At 38.3% G+C, this 19,921-nt stretch overlaps 2 protein-coding genes and 1 long non-coding RNA gene across 5 annotated transcripts in view; 2 read left to right on the top strand and 1 right to left on the bottom strand.

The window, feature by feature from the left end:
- The window catches only part of LOC105878734 (uncharacterized), an 84,670-nt gene that overhangs the window by 7,037 nt on the left and 57,712 nt on the right, over positions 1–19,921 (bottom strand). The window lies entirely within an intron of this gene.
- Positions 5,089–12,799, top strand: BCL2L15 (BCL2 like 15). Its single transcript, XM_012778430.3, has 4 exons — positions 5,089–5,215; positions 5,501–5,616; positions 8,782–9,006; positions 9,630–12,799. The coding sequence occupies exons 1-4, from the start codon at positions 5,089–5,091 to the stop codon at positions 9,645–9,647; spliced, it is 486 nt and encodes a 161-aa protein (XP_012633884.1). The 3' UTR covers positions 9,648–12,799.
- PTPN22 (protein tyrosine phosphatase non-receptor type 22) overlaps positions 17,606–19,921 on the top strand; it is a 58,223-nt gene continuing 55,907 nt past the window's right edge. The window contains exon 1 of one of the 2 annotated variants that reach the window (XM_075999997.1): positions 17,606–17,868. In XM_075999997.1, the coding sequence (XP_075856112.1) occupies positions 17,782–17,868 (87 nt within the window). In that variant the 5' untranslated portion in view covers positions 17,606–17,781. The remainder of the gene's footprint in view (positions 17,869–19,921) is intronic. The other variant, XM_012778433.2, reaches the window with a different exon arrangement.

Below are 19,921 nucleotides of genomic sequence, written 5' to 3'. Positions count from 1 at the left end.
TCAATGGTGATGTTGTAAGGGTTAATGTTGATATGAGAATGGGGTGAGGATGGGATTTAGATTCTTTTCTAATTAATTTAAGGGATGGTATTACTAATTAAAGATGTCTGGTGTGTGGAAACTGACAGGGGTCATCATTTGTGAGGGTCATTCTTTCTTCCCTGGATTATTATAGTAAACTCTTGGTTGTTCTCCTATTTCAAATCATGCTTTTTAGGCTAGAGTCCAAAGTCCTTAGCATGGCATCTAAAATACCTCTTCAGTGTCATGTTTGGCCACTCCCAGAACACCTTCTCTTATGGTAAAAACAAACTATTTGCAGTTCCCTGAATGCACCAGCCTCTCTCACCTCTGTGCCATAATATCTGCTTTTATTTATTGCCAGAACATTTCCTCACTTTCATATCTTCATTAATTAATACCTAGTCTGTCTTTTGCTGTTCCGCTCACTGCCTTCATTAGGGACATTCTTTAAGCTGTCAAAGTAGCTAGTGCATACATCTAGCAATACTATTGTAATTGTTTTCTTGTCATTTGTCCTCACTTTTTATTCATACCTGACCACATTTTATACATTAATTGAGATAACTTATGGCAAGAACAGATCTAATAACATGATGGTAAAATAATAAATAAGACCAAAGAATCCAGAATGGGGAAAATGAAAATGTGAATTAAGACTGGCTAGGTTAGGAATGGGAAATACACAAATGTTCAGGCAATAAGGGCCTACATAGATATAGTTGAGCCTCAGATTTGACTCTATAGGTGAAGTAGTCAGCGTGAAGGGAAACAGTTTTAAAACTATCAGAGAGGAAGAAATATTCATTTTTTTTCTTTTTTAAGACAGCGTCTTTGCTTTGTTGCCCAGGCTAGAGTGCAGTAGTGTGATCACAGAGCTCGCTGCAGCCTCAAACTCCTGGGCTCAAGTGATCCTCCTGCCTCATCCTTGTGAGTAGCTACCATGCCTGGCTTTTTTTTTTTTTCCCTAAGACAGAATCTCGCTATGTTGCACAGGCTGGTCTTGAACTCCTGGCCTCAAGTGACTCTCCTGCTTTGGTCTTCCAAAGTACTGGGATTATGAGTGTGAACCACCAAGTCTGGCCCAGATAATTCTTTGTTGGTGGGGAGGGGGCTTCTCTGCACTGTAGAATGATTATTAGCAGTATCTCAGGCCTCTACTCACTGGATGCCAGTAGAACCCCTAATTGTGACAACTAAAAATGTCATCAGACATTGTCTAAGGTCCCCTGGGGAGTGAGGGGTGAAGGCAGAATAGCCCCTAGTTGAGAATCACTGATTCAGACCATGGATCCCAGAGACTGGAAAGGGAGGGATCAGAACAGCTTCAGATTTTTATTTGTTCAGTTAAACTGTGAATGTTTAATTAGGTGCTAAAAGAAAACTGAAGTGCTGTTAATTCAAAGTATAACAAAGGAACAGAATACGGGTGGTAGAAATTGAATAAATTCGTTGATTAAAAATTAAAGACTATAACTGAAATTGTGACCTGAAGAAAAGTAGGTATGGGCCAACAATTGAGTAAATAATGATACTAAAGTGATTCTGACTATTGGAGCCTTTAGAAGATTAAGTTGTATTTGGTTGCTTTTCTGTAATATAAGATATATATTAATATGATAATTAATTAATAATTAATTGTGGCTTTTGGAAAGTGTACTTTTAAAATGATCTCAATGAAGAACTGATTGTTCCTGTATTCTGGTTTTACTAATTTATAACCAAAATGACCAAAGGTCAACGAGTATACTATGTTCTTTTTTTTTTTTTTCTTTGTGAGACAGGGTCTTACTCGTCAGCCAGGCTGGAGTGCAGTGGTGAGATCATAGCTCACTGTAACCTCAAACTCCTGGGCTCAAGTGATCTTCCTGCCTTAGCCTCCCAAGTAACTGGAACTATAGGTATGTGCCACTATGCCTGGCTAGTTATTTTTTTTTCGTAGAGATTGAATCTTGCTATGCTGCCCAGGCTAGTCTCAGACTCCTTCCCTCAAGCAATCTTCCCACCTTGGCCTCCTGAAGTATTGGGATTACAGGTGTGAGCCACTGGCCCTAGCCCAGTCCATTTTATTGCTATGGACCAGTGATTGTTATATGTCTCCATTCCCCCTCTTTTTGAACAGGAATTCTGTTACAATTATTCTATCCCTTTCAGATATCAGGTGTTTAGAGGAGTGAGGACACATGACTTGTTTTCTTAGTTACAGGTCTCCATGTTGAGAGGAGCTGTACCCAAGGTTCTTCATCCACATGCACACTAGGTGCAGATGACCAGATCCTGGACTTTGAGCCAATGATATAATGAGATGAAGCTTTTTGGAGAGGAATATAAATTGTTGTGGCCAGAGGACAGCAAGAGAAATAAATGATAGCGAAAAATTTTGGCCTTGTCATTTTTCAGTAATAATTAGGAGCACATTAGAACTATAAGGGTGAAGGTATGTGGGCCAAGGGGTAGGAAGGTTGGTTTGGGAAAGTGCTACATTGAAGGCCCAGAAAGAAGTAACCAAAGGAGGAAAATGTACTCTGTCTTGCCCATGAGAGCCTGTACTCTGTTTCTATAGCTTTACAATGTTGATTATACAGGATAGTACAAAGGAATCAAGATTGGATTAGAAAGGTGGCGTAAGTATATTGATAGTGAAATGAGGAAGGTAGTTTATTATTGTGAGAAAAGTTCAAGCTATTTTATCCAACTTGGATAGCCCCTTATAAACATGTTTTGTTTTTGTATATTGTTTTGGGAGTATGTTATAAATGTATTTTTTAGAATCCTTAAATGGTCAAGTGGCTGTTTCTAATGTGAAAGGAGGCCTAGAATTCTCTGAGGGCCCCTCTGACATTAGAGGTCTGAAGCTTACTTAGTAGTAACTGAAGTTTCAGCCCTTTTGTCTCGAGAGAGAATGAATGATAGATACTATAATGACAAATGAAAATGGTCCTTTAGTTACACTGGAACATACTTTCTGTTCCTCGTCCAAAAACAATTTATGATCATTGTTAAAAATTAAGACTTTTTAATAACAGTTTTAGATTAACAGCAAAATTGAGAGGAAGGTACAGAAATTTCCCGTATACCCTCTGCCCCCACACATGCATGCCTCCCCCATTATCAACATCACCAACTGGAGTGGTACATTTGTTATAACTGGTGAACTTACCTCATAAATTATCACCCAAAATCCATAATTATCACCCAAATGCCTCCTTGTCTTTTCATGGCTTTATGGGCTCATTTCTTTGTAGCACTAAATAATATTCCATTGTCTGGATATATCACAGTTTATCCATTCACCTACTGAAGGACATCTTGGTCACTTCTAAATTTTGGCAGTTATGAGTAAAACTGCTATAAGCATCCATGTGCAGGTTTTTGTGTGGACATAGTTTTCAACTCCTTTGGGTAAGTACCAAAGAGTGTAACTGCTGGATCATGTGGTAAGAGTATGCTTAGTTCTGTAAGAAACTGCCAAACCATCTTCCAAAGTGGCTTTACCATTTTGCATTCCTACCAGCAATGAATGAGAGTTCCTGTTGCTCCAAATCCTCACCAGCATTTGGTTTTGTCAGTGTTTTGAATTTTCTCCATTTTAATACAATGAGTGTATTCACTGCCATCCTTTCAAGCATTGTGACAAATGTATTCCTTCTGTCTTCGCTGAGGCTCTTTTGACATGGCTGTCATTGCTGGTCATCTAATTGGACATGTTGTCCTGGAAACTGTAGTGGCCATTTATTTTTTAGAATGGAACAGAAAACAGAAGATTGGCTCTGATCATTTTGCCAGGGAGAAATTCCATTCTGAACAACTGACTCACTGTTTATGAATCTTTTATTGAATCTTTTATTAGTTGGAGCTATTAATAACTTCACCTCCGACAGGTTTGAGTGATAGGTTTGCTGATAATGAGTAATGCTTCTAAAACCCAGACCCAAAATCTGGGTTTAGTTACATTAAGAAAGCAGCCAGTATAAGTAAGTATCCATCCCAAGATTTCTTAAAACTATGATGGAATCCAACCCTGTTAGGAAAATTCTCTTATTAGAGAGTAAACCTCAGATCCCTTTTATCTTTGTCAATGGACCTTGGGCTAAAAGGAAAGACATTTAACATTTACTGCATGCCAAACAATGCTAGGTCATTCCACATAACATCTTTTTTATTCCTTATAATTTCCTTTTGAAATACTTTGTACTATATCCATTTACATAATAATTCCTCAAATGCCCAAGTTTCCTTCCTCTCCCCATCTCCTCAGCCTTTATATATGTTGTCCCTCCACCTGGAACAATCTTACTCCTCCTTTTTGCCCAATGAATCCCTACTTATCCTTCAGAGTTCATTTGAGGTGTCACTACTTTAAGGAAGCCTTCCCCATCCCCTAGGTTTGTTTCCTTATGCTCTCAAAGTGCACTGTATGTCAATAGCACAAGAAATTATATGATTAGTCATTTAATATCATTTCTGATAAAGTGTAAGCTGCATGAACACAGGAACTGTGTCATTTTTCTGTGTTATTTGTAGTGCCAAGTATAGTTACTTACAGGTGTTCAGTAAATAATCGTATGATTATGGCAAACAAAAGTTGAATGCTAAAAAAATATTAAAAATTTAAATAAATAAATTTTAAAAATAAAAAAGTTGAATACTAATCTGTTACAACTTGACAACCTTCCTTTATACCATAAACAGAACCTAACAGGAAGTATTCTTTAATGAAATTACCCAAGAGGCTCTTACTCAACTCTATTTCAGTTACAGATTAGCTAACTATAAGTTATTCAGTGATCCTATGTACTGGCTAGGGTGTGGTTCTGAGATAAGAAACTTAGAGTCTTCAACAAGTTTATCCAGTTCTGTGTAGAAAAGCATTTCAGAGAAGTCCTACCTTTCTGAGCAGCTATTTTTGACGAAAGCTGGTGGGAAAGGTTCCTAATTGGACCTATCGTCCAATTAGGAAATTATAAGAGATAGACACATCTGCTGGTTTACCAGTGTTTCTAACTTCCTGCTGGGCTGAAAACTGCTTGTTTTGTGGAAGAGTAAAACTCAGCAGCAAACTCTAAAATGAAAGGCCTCCAAACTTTTGAGGAACAAACAGAATGCATCGTGAATGCTCTACTCACAGACTTCTTGGGTCCAACATTGAAGGTTGCTAACCGGGCCCTAACCTGTGTAGATGAACCAGATTCAGGTAAGGTTTCTGGCCTGAGGTGGTGATTACAGGCCAAAAAAGTATGCTTTGTTTCCCCTTAAGTTTCAAAAGGCAAACTCTAAGCTTTTAGCAACACCTAAAGGAAAAAGATTCTCAATGAAGGGAGATTTTCTGACTATTGATATTGACAGCAATAAAGTTCTTGGGAGAGAACAATAACAAAATAAAAGATGAGAACTTTTTTTTCCCTCATTGCCTAGATTCCTGGGACTTACCATCTCTAAGCATTGTGACAAATGTGACAAATATGTTCCTCTGTCTCAGGAGAGGCTTGCCCTGACGTGGCTATCATTGTTGGTCGCCTCCGGATGCTGGGTGACCAGTTTAATGGAGAATTGGAAGCTGCTGCCAGAAATATCGAAGGAACCACTGAGGGACAGGTCAAGATTCTACTTTATGCTATTGTTTGTTGCTTTTTTTTACTATTTCAAACTTCTTTTTTTTTAATTTTTATTACTTTTATACTACTGTAACTAGGAATGTTCTGTGCAAGTTTTGGCTGCTTATATTCATCCAAAGAGATAGCAGGAATTCTCCAATTGCTGATTCTTTAGGAGTTAATGAAAACCTAAGTGGTATAGAGATGGAAAGCTCTTGGCATAGGCTGAACAACCTTCAGCTTGTCTCCACTTGGTTTTCATCAGAGCTGTGTTTAGTGTACAATAGTAATAGCAATTTGTTCTTGACAAACTATCTTTTATGCATGTTTTAAAACTTAATTTTGTTGGGGCTATGTGTCTTTTCTACCCCAAGGTTCAGCAGTGAAGCATATACAGGAATGACAGGCAGTTTACAAGTCTAATGCAATGAGGGATAAGCAGCCCTCTGGCTTTTCATCAGAATGCTGATTACTTACTACCATTTGGAGTTCGTATTAGATATAAAGACTGTAAGGTGGTGTTCTAGGAGATGTTGCTGATTAAGATCAACAGTGACAGTTAATATTAACTTACTTACTATGTGCCATTATTATCTCATTTAATCATTATACCCCTGTATGAGTTATAGAAACTGTTATCACTAGAACCACTGCTCCTCATCTGCTATAACACCATAAGTACAAACATCTAACCTGTTTTGTTCACTGCTATATTCATACAACCTAGAATAGTGCCTGATATACAAAAGGCCCTCAATAAGTATTTCCTGACTTGATACCATTTAAGCAGATAAAGCAACTAAGGCATAGGGAAACAAGTAATTAGGTCACTCAGTAAGTGTTGAAGCTAGGATTTGTGGTATGTATATGTATGTGTATGTGTGTGTGTGTGTACATACATATACACATGTGGTCTCACTCTGTTATCCAGGCTGGAGTGCAGTAACTCCTAGGCTCAAGTGATCCTCCTGCCTTAGCCTTCTGAGTGGCTGAAGCTACAGGCATGCCCCACTATACCTGGATAATTTTTCTTATTTTTTGTGAAAACAGGGTCTTGCTAGGCTGGTGTCGAACTTCTGGTCTCAAGTGATCTTCCCACCTCAGCCTCCCAATGTGCTGGGATTATAGGTGTGTGCTACTGCACCTGGCTTGAAGCAAAGATTTGAACCCAGACTGATTCCAGAACCATGATCTTAACCATTATGCTTTATTCTTCCTATTGTACCCATCTTGGATAGTGTGCCTACATTACATTCAGGCAGAACGGGACCTATTACTCCCAATTGCTTGCCCTGAGGCTGTCCTATGTAGCTTCTAGCTAAGTCTACTTTTTCTCTCATTTAAAACAATTTTGAAACAGCCTCAAACTCATACAGAAGTTGTAAGTATAGTACAAAGAATTTCTCTCTTGAAATAATTTGAGAGTAAGTAGGTGATATATTTCATCACCTCCTAACACTTTTATATTTCCTTCAAACAAGGACATTCTTGTAGAGAACCAAAATCTAACCATCAAAATTAGGAAATTAACATTGATACATTATCATCTAATGTATAGATCCCATTCAAGTTTTGCCAGTTGTCCCAATAATGTAAGTTATAGTAAAAAGATCCAGTCAGGATCATGTGTTGCATTTAATTGTCATGCCTCTTTAGTCTCCTTCAATCTGGAATAATTCTGCAGTCTTTCCTTGATTTTCATGATCTTGACACCTGAAGATTATGGGCTAGTTATTTTGTTGAATGTCCCTTAACTTGGGTTTGTTTATTGTTTCTTCTTGAGTAGATTAAGGATATGCACCTTTGGTAGGAATATCACAGAAGTGTTGCTGTTTTCTTCTCACTGCATCCTATCAATTGACATAATTTTCATTTTGTCCCATTATTGGTGTTGTTAATTTTAATCACTTTAGATGGTATCTGTAAGACTTCTCCACTGTAAAGTACTCTTTTCCCCTCTGTAATTAATAAGTGTTTTATAGAAAGATACTTTAAAACTATGTAAGTATCCGGTATCTCATCAAAATTTCAATGAATTTATTTCTATATCAGCATGGCCCCTTAAATTCCTATTTTACTCAATAGATTATAATCTGTTACTATCATTATTTATTTAGGTGTTCATATTGTCCCAGATTTAGCTAGTGAGAGTCTTTCAATCCAGTCTACATCTTTTTGATGTGTCTCTTATCATTCTTTGAGTACTTCCTTAATTTCTAACAGAAGAGCCTGAACTTTCCAAGCCCCAATCTGGAATCAACTGTTCTCCAGGGACCTCTGGTTTCTTTTAATGGAGAATGCTATTTAGAAACCAAGATCTAGGTACCTTCCCATGCGGATGCCCTTCTAAGCTCATTTAGGCTCTGATATCCTGCTCTATCTGCTGTTGGCACCCCAAAAGATCTTACTTGACCCTACCTAATGGCTTGTGGATGACACTGTTTGGGAAAGAAAAAGAGCTAATCAATTTTTTTTTAACTTTAGAGTTTTCTATACATTTCCTTGTCAATTTAGCAATATCTTTACAGTTTGACCTGCTGGACTATTATGTACTTAATATTTTTTCACTCAAATCATTTTATTTTTCTTTCATTTTGTTCATCCTAAGCAGTTATATCTGAAATCATAGGTTTTATGGACTAATATATTTTCTAATACCCATTAAAATAACAAAATATTAAAATGAGAGAAGTTATCTGATTACCTCAGGTATACCACCAATAGTACATTTGCCACTCTTTAAGAAACACTTGTGGCCAGGCACAGTGGCTCATGCCTGGAATCCTAGCACTCTGAGAGGTCAAGGCGGGAGGATTGCTCAAGATCAAGAGTTTGAAATCAGCAAGAGTGAGACCCCATCTCTACTAAAAAATAGATAGAAATTAGCCGGACAACTAAAAATATATAGAAAAAATTAGCCGGGCATGGTGGTGCATGCCTTGTAGTCCCAGCTACTCAGGAGGCTGAGGCAAAAGGATTGCTTGAGCCCAGGAATTTGAGGTTGCTGTGAGCTAGGCTGACGCCACGGCACTCTAGCCTGGGCACCAGAGTGAGACTCTATCTCAGAAAAAAAAAAAAAAGCACTTGATTTACTGGATTCATGTACCTGCAACCTCCTGTACTTTTTGAGTGATTCTTTACTGATGGATCCTGTATCTCTCCTCAGGTAGGGTCTGTACTCCAGGATATAGTGAAATCTCTCAGCCAGAAATGGTGTGCTCAAGATCCCAACTTAGCTTATGAGAGAGCCTTTCTGTCAGTTTCAGTGAAACTTCTTCAGTATGTGGCCAACATGGCTCCTAAAAAGGCAAGAGACATGGCTATTCCCATGATAGGTATGATCAATGGGAACAGAGCCATCCGGGAATTCATCCAGGGCCAAGGAGGTTGGGTAAGTATGTTGGGGCTCCTGGCTTTGCTAGGCATTTGCACTGTTTTTGTATTAATACATCATTTTCCAATTCATGACCCTTTCTATAAGTTGGAAAGCAAGCAGGAAAACAGGCCTCCCTACTTTGCCGAAAATGCCCAGATTTTCTTACTATACAAAAGGGGAGCAGATTCAGAAGCTCAGCCTGTGGGGATTGGACTCCAGAGTCATGCTACCCAAAATGTTGACTGCTGACTCTCATAAAGCTAATCTTTACTTCCTGCACATAATCATCTATAAAATGTATTTATGGTAGAGTTCTAATTTTAGCCTGGCTTCACTTTACTGCCTGGTAAATTTCTGGGTCTTCTTTCCTTAACGTCTTTAGATGTGTACTGAGGAAGTTCAGGATCATCTAAATAATTATCTAACGACAGTCTTGTCTGCTATAGTGATAACTGTAGGAGGCATTCTAAGCCCATGACTTCTGCTGTCATGGAGCACTCTCCCCTCCATTTCCAGGATCAGTAGAAACCTTAGTAAGAGCTGTATTCTGCAGAAGTATCTATAGATAATACCCTGGTTTCTTAGAAAGTTCCTGAGCACCATTCCTTTGACTGTAGGATTTTCACTGTCTTTCCTAGGAAAATCTGGAGAGCTAAAGAAGAGGTGGAACTATTTCCCAGAGTGAACATCACTTCCTCAACTGATTTTGTGATTGATTTCTTCATTTGGTCAGAACTGAACTTAGCTGAATAAATTATTTTCTACCGATTGTTAAAGTTGGGAGCAACTCCCAGAGGCCTACAGAAATTTTCTACTTTCTGTTTTTACATTAGTTTTAATGAAGTTCTGTTGAAACAAGGACCTCTAGACACAAAGTAATGACTTGTTAGTAAAGGAATTCCAGGCAACAGGGCGGGCCTTTGCTGGATATATTTTGGAGGAAAGGGAGAACAATGGAAACTATTCATTTTCTCTTTGATTTTTTATGAAATAAAATTTTTTTTCATTTTCTCATATACTTTTTATGAAATAAAATTCTTCTGTCTGTATATCTGAACTAAGTTTCAGCAAGTACAACCTTAAGTGAATAAATACCAGCTCCTTATTTTATCCTATGTTGCTCATAAAACATCAGACTATGGATTTCGTTCCAAGTATTCTGTATTATCTTGAGATTTGGAGATATGGTGCCCATTGGGATTATACCAGGCAAATGGTAGAGCAATTCTGGCCTGGGTGTTGTGTATCTGAGGAGACTCTATTTTAGGAAAGCTTAGGATTGAGCTGCAGGAAGAAGACATAGCCCAGAGATTAAGAATGGATTCATATTGCCTGATATTTTTTTTAAAAAAAAATTTGTTTTCACCATGTACTAACTTTGTGACATTGGACAAGTAACCTCATTCCTCTGTGCCTTAGTTTACACATTTGTTAAATGGAGATGATCTGGTATTTACTTCATAAGATTGTTATGAGGAGTGAATGAAACAATACACTCTGTAATGGGCTTAGCTAGTGCCTGGGTTATTTTAAACAATGTGCCACAAGCAATTTGGAACCCCTGTGATTTGGAATTCATAGGGTTCATAAAGTGAAAGTGAAGCTTGACTTCTTCACTCTCCATTAACTCTGTCTCTCACAGATGCAAACCACTCTTATGGCTTTACCTTTCACTTCGATGTGAGTGCTTCAAAAATATGATTATGATTATTTCCCTTCTTCTGAAATTTATATCCACAAACTAATTTCTTATCCCCATCCTCTCCCAAATGCCATATAACTAGCCCAAAAACCTCAGTCATTTTTACCATCACCCTTACTCCAGTCCAACTTAATTAGATGGTTTTGTTTTGTTTTGTTTTGTTTTGTTTTGTTTTAGACAGCATCTCAGTATATTGCCCAGGCTGGTCTCAAACTCCTGGGCTCAATAATCATACCACCTTAGTCTCCTGAGTAGCTGGGATTACAGGTGCACGCCACCATGCCTGGCTTAGTCTTTCTTGTTTATTCCTTTCTTTTTGTCATGATTCTTCCCACCAGATTTTATTATCAACAATCTGGACTATTGGTAAAACCTCCTCGTTGGGCTTTCAGTTGATTGACCTGTTCCAGTCCTGTTCTGCCCTATTCCAGTCTGTCTTATGTACTGCTCCCAGACTGACCAAAGCTGTGGTTTCTTTGTCCATTGTTTCAATTTGTTTTTAGATATGGTATAATTTGTTTTTGAAAAATTTAACATACCACTGAAGGAGATTACAAGACAAAAAAATTTTCAGAGGAGGCATCTATTTCTTTAAAAAAATTTTTTATTTTATTTTTATTTTTTTATTTTATTTTTTTTCTTTTTTTAGGTAAGAAGCAGCAAGAGGAATAAAAAATTTTTTTAAATACCTATCTTCTTGTTTTACCCAATGTCAGCAGAAAAGTATATATTGTTTTTAAATCAGGAAACACTTTCCAAAAGCATTGCTTTGATTGCTAGTCTCTTAAAATCTTTCAGTGGGTGATTGGGTATGTTCATTATCTTGATTGTGGTGATGATTTCATGGGTATATACACATGCAAACTTATCAAACTGTATACATTGAAATGTGTATGGTATGTCAGTACTACCTCAATAAAGTTGTTTTTTTAAAAACTTCAGTGGCTCCCCAGTGTCCATCGCATAAAGCCTGACCTTCAGCCTGGTATTGAAGTTCCCCCAGAATCTGGCCCCAACCACCCTTTCTAGCCTTATCAACCATGATTCTCCTCTACAAACCCAATGCTTTTGTAAAACTAAGCTACTCACTAGAGCTACCTCACTCCTACTGTTCTCGATGTTTCATATTGCTTTTTTCTCAGGCTCTACCTATACACACCCTCAAGACCCAACCCAATTGTCACTTCCTTCATGAAGGCTATCCAGATAACCTGAACAAGAAGTGATCTTTGCCTCCTCAAACTTTTGTTTGTACCACTTTTATGGTTCTTATCACAAACGGTCTTAAGTTGTAGTTATTTGTATACTTACCTTCCTTACTAGAATAAATGATCCTTGAATGATACAATTTGTTGTGTACCTCTGTAGCGCCCCTCCTCCCCATTCTCTTGCATGTATATGAATATTATAAATATTCATTAAAGAAAGAAATAAATGATTGACTCAGATGAGACTTCAAATTTGATTATATTATGAACAGGCTGCTAAGCCTTACCAAGAGTCCTGACATCTTTATTAAAAAAAAAGTGTTTCAACTGCAAGTTATTGGTTGACTTTTGCCTCTTGAAGATTCTGAAACCAAAGGCAGAATATGATTCACTGTGTGATATGTGGGAAGCTGACTATGAGGTCTGTAGCAGGTGAACTGAAGGGCTTGGTGAAGTCTCAGAATGTTGTAATGACAAGAAGCAGATGGAAAGATGGGTAGGGAAGTTTCCTGCTGTGTATGATGTGAAAACATGAGGAAATCAGACAAGCTTCATTAATGGTATAAGCATCTTCTGTGTCAATTTATAAAAGGAGAAACAAGTCTATTCTGGAGATAAAGGAATTAATTTCTTTCTGGCCATTGCAGTCCTTTGGAGTTGGGCTCTGAACCTCAGTAGCAACACCATTCCTTTCATAACAATAGCCCTGATGCAGCAGCATTGGAAAGTACCTTTTGCCAGGTTTCCGAGCCTCCTGTAGGGAAGGCCCATCTGCTCCTGGCATAGTGGAATAGTCTAGCTGGAGACAAACACTACGCCAGGCAAGAGACTTGGAATAACTGAGTAAACAAGTCAGAGTAGATCTCTCACCAAAGCCTAACCACATATAGCATACTTCATTACAACAGTCTTATTTTAGACATGCTCAAGACCGTGTTAACCACTGTGGGGTTACACAAATGCATACACTATTGTTGCCTTTAATAAGTCTAAAACTGCAGCGGGCATCTTATGTGTCCTTTCTTGAATAAACTCTTTTAAATAAACTTATGAGAGGCTAGGAATGTGTGAATAAATGAAGAAAAGTTATACAGCTGAATATAAAGATGTATACTGAAGGGATTCAGACTAAGATAAGATTATGGTGAGATGCAATTAGGGGCAAAATTTTTGAAGAAAAAAAGTAACTGGGCTTTATGGCTTTATTTTCATCTTGGTGAAAATAAGGGATAAAGGTGAGAAGTAAAAAAAGAAGTAAAAAAAAACAAGGTGGGTGATGTGGTTGGATAGGTTGGGTGGTGACAGTTGGTGGGGAGTGTCTTGGTGTCAAGCTGAGGAAACTGGACTTATTCCTGTAGACTATCAGTAAATACTTTGGTTCATTTACTAAAGTGCAGTTTTAAGAACTTTCATCAAAACTTGGTTACCAGGAGCTACTAGACTGGAAGATATATAGATAGGAAGGTCATCTAAGAACTTATTTGCTGCAGGAATCCAGATGTGAAAACAGGAATGGCAGTTAAGTGGGAATGGAAAAAGACAGGTTGAATCAAAAGACATTGAGGAGAAATGACCAATAGGCCTCAGTGACCTGGAGAATGCTTACAAAAGACTCAGCGTTTCACAGACAATCTACATAGCCCATATCAAATTACTGACCCCAGGGCGTAGTGAAAGACAAGAGTAGTGAAAGTGAAGCTAAGATTGGATAAGTGGCTTTCCTGGGGTAAAATATATGTCTCCTCAAAGAAACAGAAAGATGTTCAGAGAAACCCGAGTGTTTTTCCTATTGACTAGTTTATCTTGCCCTAATAATCTCCCTTGAAATTCTCTTCGATTAAAATTTTTTATTATGTAATTCCTGACCTCTATCACACTGATGTTTCTCCTTGGCATACTCCCCTCTGTTGGAGCAGGTGACATTGTGACTGGCACTCTTCTCTGTTGTATTCTTCCTTCTGACCAAACACTACTATAGCCACAGGAGGCAGCAGTGAGATGTAGCGTCCTCAGGTGCTCACCCACAATTTATGAATGCTTCCTACAAGAGCTGACCCTTGATGGTTTTGGCAAAGTGTTTATGCATCTTTTGTTGCATAATGTTGTTGTGTTCACTTATGCCAGATTTGCTTAAATGTTTCATTGTAAGTTCTTAAATTCTTTTAGGTGTTTGCCAGCCTTTGCTACATGACTTGTTTTACCTCCCCAGCTCTTGATCTTCCCACAGGATATAAATGAGTCAACAGTCTTCACTGAAAAGCATTATGCTCCTATTGTCCTCCAGTAACTGTAGAAGGAAGCAGGATAAATTAAGTAGTAGCTTATATTTGTTAAAAACAAAACCGAAGTTTTTTGTTTTCTCTTTCACAGTTTGTTTTTCCCTTGGTTGAGTGGTCTGCTCAGGAAATGGCCTTGTAGCTAAGTGGGTTTTTGAGGTTTGGTTATTTCACATTGTCTCTATACCTTTTGGTTTTACAGTAAACAGACTCCTAAAAATTGCTGCTTGTTTTTTTTTTAAAGTCTGCAGTTCTGCCAAGACACTATTAGTTAGACCTTAGTTCTTGGGTAAAAGGTCTATGGAGGCATCTCAGCAAATTTTTCTTTCTTATGTTTATTTCTATTTCTTCCCTAAGAAGAGACAAGAAAGTTCGTGAGAGAATGTTCTAAAATATGGGTTGAAGAAAATAGATCTAAATTTTATTTTATTAGGTATCTTTTTGCCTAATTAATATAAATTAATAAAGTTCTGGTTTTGATGGAAGTGAGAACATTCTAAAGGGACAGAGAGATTACGAAATTCTCTATTTGTCCAAACATAGAAAATCATTTTCCTTTTAGGATTATGCTTTGTTACTCTGCAATTAAACAAGTTAGTTTGGGCTGGGCGTGGTGGCTCACACCTGTAATCCCAGCACTCTTGGAGGCCAACAACGGAAGATTGCTTGAGCTCAGGAATTTGAGATCAGCCTGAGCAAGAGTGAGACCCAGTCTCTACTAAAAAATAAAAATAAAAAAACAAAGAAAAACAAAAATAATTAGCCAGGCAAGTAAAAATAGAAAAAATTAGCTGGGCATGGTGGTGCACACCTGTAGTACCTTTACTAGGGAGGTTGAGGCAGGAGTATTGCTTAAGCCCAGGAGTTTGAGGTTGCTGTGATCTAGGCTGACACCACGACACTCAAGCCTGGGCAACAGAGTGAGACTCTGTCTCAAAAAAAAAAAAAATTGTAATGTTTTTATTTTTATCAGTAATCAAGTCTATATCTTCAGTTCTGAGATGCTTTATTAGTTGGTTTAAGGCAGGGGTCCTCAAACTTTTTAAACAGGGGGCCAGTTCACTGTCCCTCAGATCATTGGAGGGCTGGATTATAGTTTTTAAAAAACTATGAACAAATTCCTATGCACACTGCACATATCTTATTTTGAAGTTTAAAAACAAACGGGCAAAAACACCCACATGTGGCCCGTGGGCCGTAGTTTGAGGACGCCTGGTTTAAGGTGTTTTTCACCATATCTTTTCTCACTACTATATACCCAGCTCACTAACATAGTGCTTAGCATTTAGTAAGTACTTAATAAATTTGTTGAACAAATTAATGGACTTTTTGTCTTTATTTCTAACTTTAAAAAATGGTATAATAATTTTCAAAAGGATCCATAATCCCATCACACTCATACAACTGATTCTTTTTTGCAACTTTTAGCCTTTGTTTATGTACATATTTTTACATGATTTTAGTTGTAAATTTGAAATCTTGTATTTTTCTAAATGTAAAGCTTTCCCATGCTTTATGTTTTAAAATAGCAAAAGTAAACATCATATTATTTAGAGCAGCAAGAAATTCTCTTTTAATGCTAATTGGGGATAATTTGAGAAATACCCTATTCCCAAAAATATTTCTGAAGAATTTATGTGGACTGGAACTGAAATACTTTATTTGGAATATTGTCTTTAGGCTGTCCATAACCAAGATACCTCAATGACCTTTCCTTCCTCCCTCCCTCCCTCCCTCCCTCCCTCCCTCCCTCCCTCCCTCCCTCCCTCCCTCCCTCTCTCTCTCTCTCTCTCTCTCTCTCTCTCTCTCTCTCTCTCTCTTTCTTTCTTTCTTTCTTTCTTTCTTTCTTTCTTTCTTTCTTTCTTTTGTTGAGACACAGTCTCACTTTGTTGCCCAGGCTAGAGTGCCATGACTGACTCCCAGCTCACAACAACCTCGAACTCCTGGGCTCAAGCTATCCTCCTGCCTCAGCCTCCCGAGTAGCTGGGACTACAGGCATGCACCACCATGCCCAGCTAATTTTTTCTACATATATTAGTTGGCCAATTAATTTCTTTATAGTAGAGACGGGGTCTCACTCTTGCTCAGGTTGGTTTCGAACTCCTGATCTCGAGCAATCTGCCCGCCTCCCATAGTGCTAGGATTACAGGTGTGAGCCACCACACCCGGCCAGACCTTTCCTTTCTTATTGTAGTGCTCAATAAAGAGGGTGCAACCTCTTCAGTGTTCAGGATCATGATTTCCCCGAATCTCCCAAACTCCTGAAGGGAATTTGAATAATGTTGCAAAATAGAAAGGATTGCTAATATCTTAAATAGAGGAAGTGCTAACAACATATTTCCTAGTTTTCTTCAGGATTACTTAAGACTAATTTTGTTAACATAATTTACTGAACTTCTGCCCTCCAACAAAAATGGTATGCTGATTTGGGGATGTTCTCACACTGAATTAGACATTTGGGTAGATTTGTAACCATTGAGGAGAGAACTTATGCAAGCTGAGGAAGCTTTTTCTAGAAAAACCTGACTCTCAGGGGCAAAATGCAACACACACAGCATAGCTTTCTGAAACAATGTTTTTTCCAAGACATTGGTTGCAGAGTAAAAATCTTCTCTAAAAGCAGTTCTTCAGGATTTCTGCTCTAAAAATTACACTGTTGTCAGCAAGGTGGTTGATTTTTTTTTTCTTTCTTCATAGTTTACCAACATTACACATAGGGATATTGTGCTAATTTCCTGGTCAGGTGCTCTTTGAGGGGCCACTTGCTCCTGATCCTATATAAACCAACACTTTCATTCTTTATATCCAGAACCCAAGTGAAGCTGCAAACGCTACTGGTGAGTTGAAGAGGTGCTGAAATCAACACTTCCCTTAATGTAGGTCAGCACTTCCCCAGCCCAGGGAAAGACACAGACTGTCAGAAGCAGCTGACTTTGTTTCATCCAAAGAGAATTTGAGGTCCATATGGCAGACTTTAAAGTTCTGAATAAATATGTCTCCTCTGATGAACAGAAGTTTGTTATTAATCATACTGACAAGAAACTTTTAGGTGAACAGTCCAGGTGGAAGATATGTAACTCCGAACAGTATCTATCTCCTTTTTGGTCCTAACTGAACTTTGCAGAGTTCATTTAGGACATGAGGAAACCGAAAGTATTAACTGGGCCTCTGTGCTCATTAGGAAAATGAGGAGAGGCAGAACTCATCTATGAGAGCTGTAATTCTGCCTTTTTTCTGGGAAGCAAGAAGAAAGTTGAATTTTGCTTAAGGGTGATGAAGTAGAAGTCTCAGAACTAAGCAGATCACATTTTTTTTTTGTTTTGGTTAGCCTCTTATTTGCTAAAAACTTGAATTATAACCAGGTTTCTTTGTTAAGAAGGAAGGCACTAGGGCCCTGGAGTGAGATGATGGCTTTGTTGTGTGACCACAGAGGCTGGTTGCATACTAATTTCCTCTAGGGCTTGTGATGAAGTCAGTTAACCACAGCCTTCAGCATGCTCTGCACAGGCAGCAGCAGTGGCTTCTCGGTAGTGTCTCGGCCATGACACACATTTGACATGCCCTCTCTCAACACACTGATAGACTATTTCTCTTGCTCTGCAGCATGGACCAAAGAGAAATCCTGCAGAAGTTCCTGGATGAGGCCCAGAACAAGAAAATTAACAAAGAGGAGCTTTCCAATGAATTTTTGGTGAGTCCTGTGTGTGACACTCTCAGGGTAGTTACATACAGTATTTAACTGACTATGGTGGTCCAACTTTCTAGACCAAATTGCTCTTGGGATAAAGTAATTATAAGATCTTGGAGGGGAAGAAGGCAACCTAAAAGTATGACTTCTTTGGTTTGTGTGTATTTTAGGAATTCTCTTAAAAATATTCATTTTAATATTTTGTTTGCTAATTCTAATTCTTAAGAGTTTGGCTGGGAATCCTACAGAAGACATATACCACTCCAGATGTATGCATACTAATATTAATTGAACACCCTGAGTTCTTCAGGTATCTGACTTGTGGTTAATAGTTCAAATCACTAATTTTAATTAATATTAAAAAGAGACCAAAATTAACTTTTCATGGAATATTATATTTTTTAGCCTCCCCATGGGATTCTATTTGGATGACAAAGGTTTTTTAAGGGCATTAAAAACTACTCACTGCCACATTTCTTTCTTCTCTTTTTTCCTATAAAAATATTAGAACATGTGGTTTTTCATTAATAGGGTTTCCTTAACTTCTTTTGCTTGGAGAAATGGAATGGCTAGGGTGGGGAGTAGAGACAGACAGGGTCATGGTGAGAAACTTGAGGACAAGGTAGTCTGGCGTCAAGCAGATTTGATTACCCAGAAGAACAATGCATCTCCTCCTTTAAGGGAATTGTGATTATTGATGCAATGGCAGCTGGGTAGGCCTCATTCACCTGATAAGCTGGCACATGAGATAACATAGGATGTTTGACAGTACCTATCCTGTATTTTAGAATATTTCCAGCTGGTGTTTCAGAGCTATAATAACTTTAAGCTCTAGCTTTTCAGTTGTGAAAAAGTGGAAAAGCAAGGGAATTGAAGGCCAAAACCTGAAATTAAATCATGATTCTGTCACCAAATTATCAACTATTTGGCATGTTCCTTAATCTTCTTAAATCTCTGTTTTTTATTTTTTGTTTGCTTTTTTTTTTTTTTTTTTGAGACAGAGTCTCACTTTGTTGTCCAGGCTAGAGTGAGTGCCGTGGCGTCAGCCTAGCTCACAGCAACCTCAAACTCCTGGGCTCAAGCGATCCTCCTGCCTCAGCCTCCCGAGTAGCTGGGACTACAGGCATGCGCCACCATGCCCGGCTAATTTTTTATATATATATATCAGTTGGCCAATTAATTTCTTTCTATTTATAGTAGAGACGGGGTCTCGCTCTTGCTCAGGCTGGTTTTGAACTCCTGACCTTGAGCAATCCGCCCGCCTCGGCCTCCCAAGAGCTAGGATTACAGGCGTGAGCCACAGCGCCCGGCCTATTTTTTGTTTGCTTTTTAGAGACAGAATCTCACTATGTTGCCCAGGCTGGTCTTGATGTCCTGGGCTCAACAGACCCTCCCACCTCTGCCTCCTAAGTAGCTGGGATTACAGGAGTAAGCCACTGTGCCCAGCTTGTTTTCTAACTTACAAAATGGAGATAATTTATGTTCTACCTATGCTCACAGGATTGTTGTGATGATTAAATATCAATAATCATTAAATATGGTCACTCATTCCGTACTATTTATTGAGCACCTACTATGTACCAAGGTCCATTCTAAGCACTAAAGATACAGTAGTGAACAAAAAGAACAAAAACTTTTGCTGTCATGGAGCTAACATTCTGGCACCAGGCAGTAGAAAATACTATGAAAGTATTGAGTGATTAAATGTTATGGTTGAGTGATTAGATATTATGACAAAAACCCCTATGTCAGCTCAACTTGGATAATATTGTGGCATCATGAAAAATGTGCTATCGCTGGCACTAGCCAGGCAGTCTGAACCCTTCTGGACAGTGAAGAGGTAGGGAGGAAGTCCTAGCCCATGTATCTGTTTAGACATGTGCCTTCCCCTGGACTATAATTCCTAAGCCAAAGTCACCCAAGGCATAGAGGTAAAAAGTGAGCTGAGGGGCAGTGCCAGCCTATGTTTTATTTTGGTTGTTTTTAAAAATAATGTATACTACATCACTAATATTTTACCTTTTCTTACCTCAGGTCATTACTCTCACCAAAATAT

This window comes from Microcebus murinus, chromosome 2 (assembly GCF_040939455.1).
Source record: "Microcebus murinus isolate Inina chromosome 2, M.murinus_Inina_mat1.0, whole genome shotgun sequence".
Classification (NCBI taxonomy): domain Eukaryota; kingdom Metazoa; phylum Chordata; class Mammalia; order Primates; family Cheirogaleidae; genus Microcebus; species Microcebus murinus.
This window is presented reverse-complemented; position numbering and strand designations above follow the sequence as displayed.

Coding starts and splice junctions, on each gene's coding strand:
- BCL2L15 (XM_012778430.3), top strand. CDS start 5,089: ATGAAAGGCCTCCAAACTTTTGAGGAACAAACAGAATGCATCGTGAAT. Junction 5,216..5,500: donor TGTAGATGAACCAGATTCAG/GTAAGGTTTCTG, acceptor CCTCTGTCTCAG/GAGAGGCTTGCCCTGACGTG. Junction 5,617..8,781: donor AAGGAACCACTGAGGGACAG/GTCAAGATTCTA, acceptor ATCTCTCCTCAG/GTAGGGTCTGTACTCCAGGA.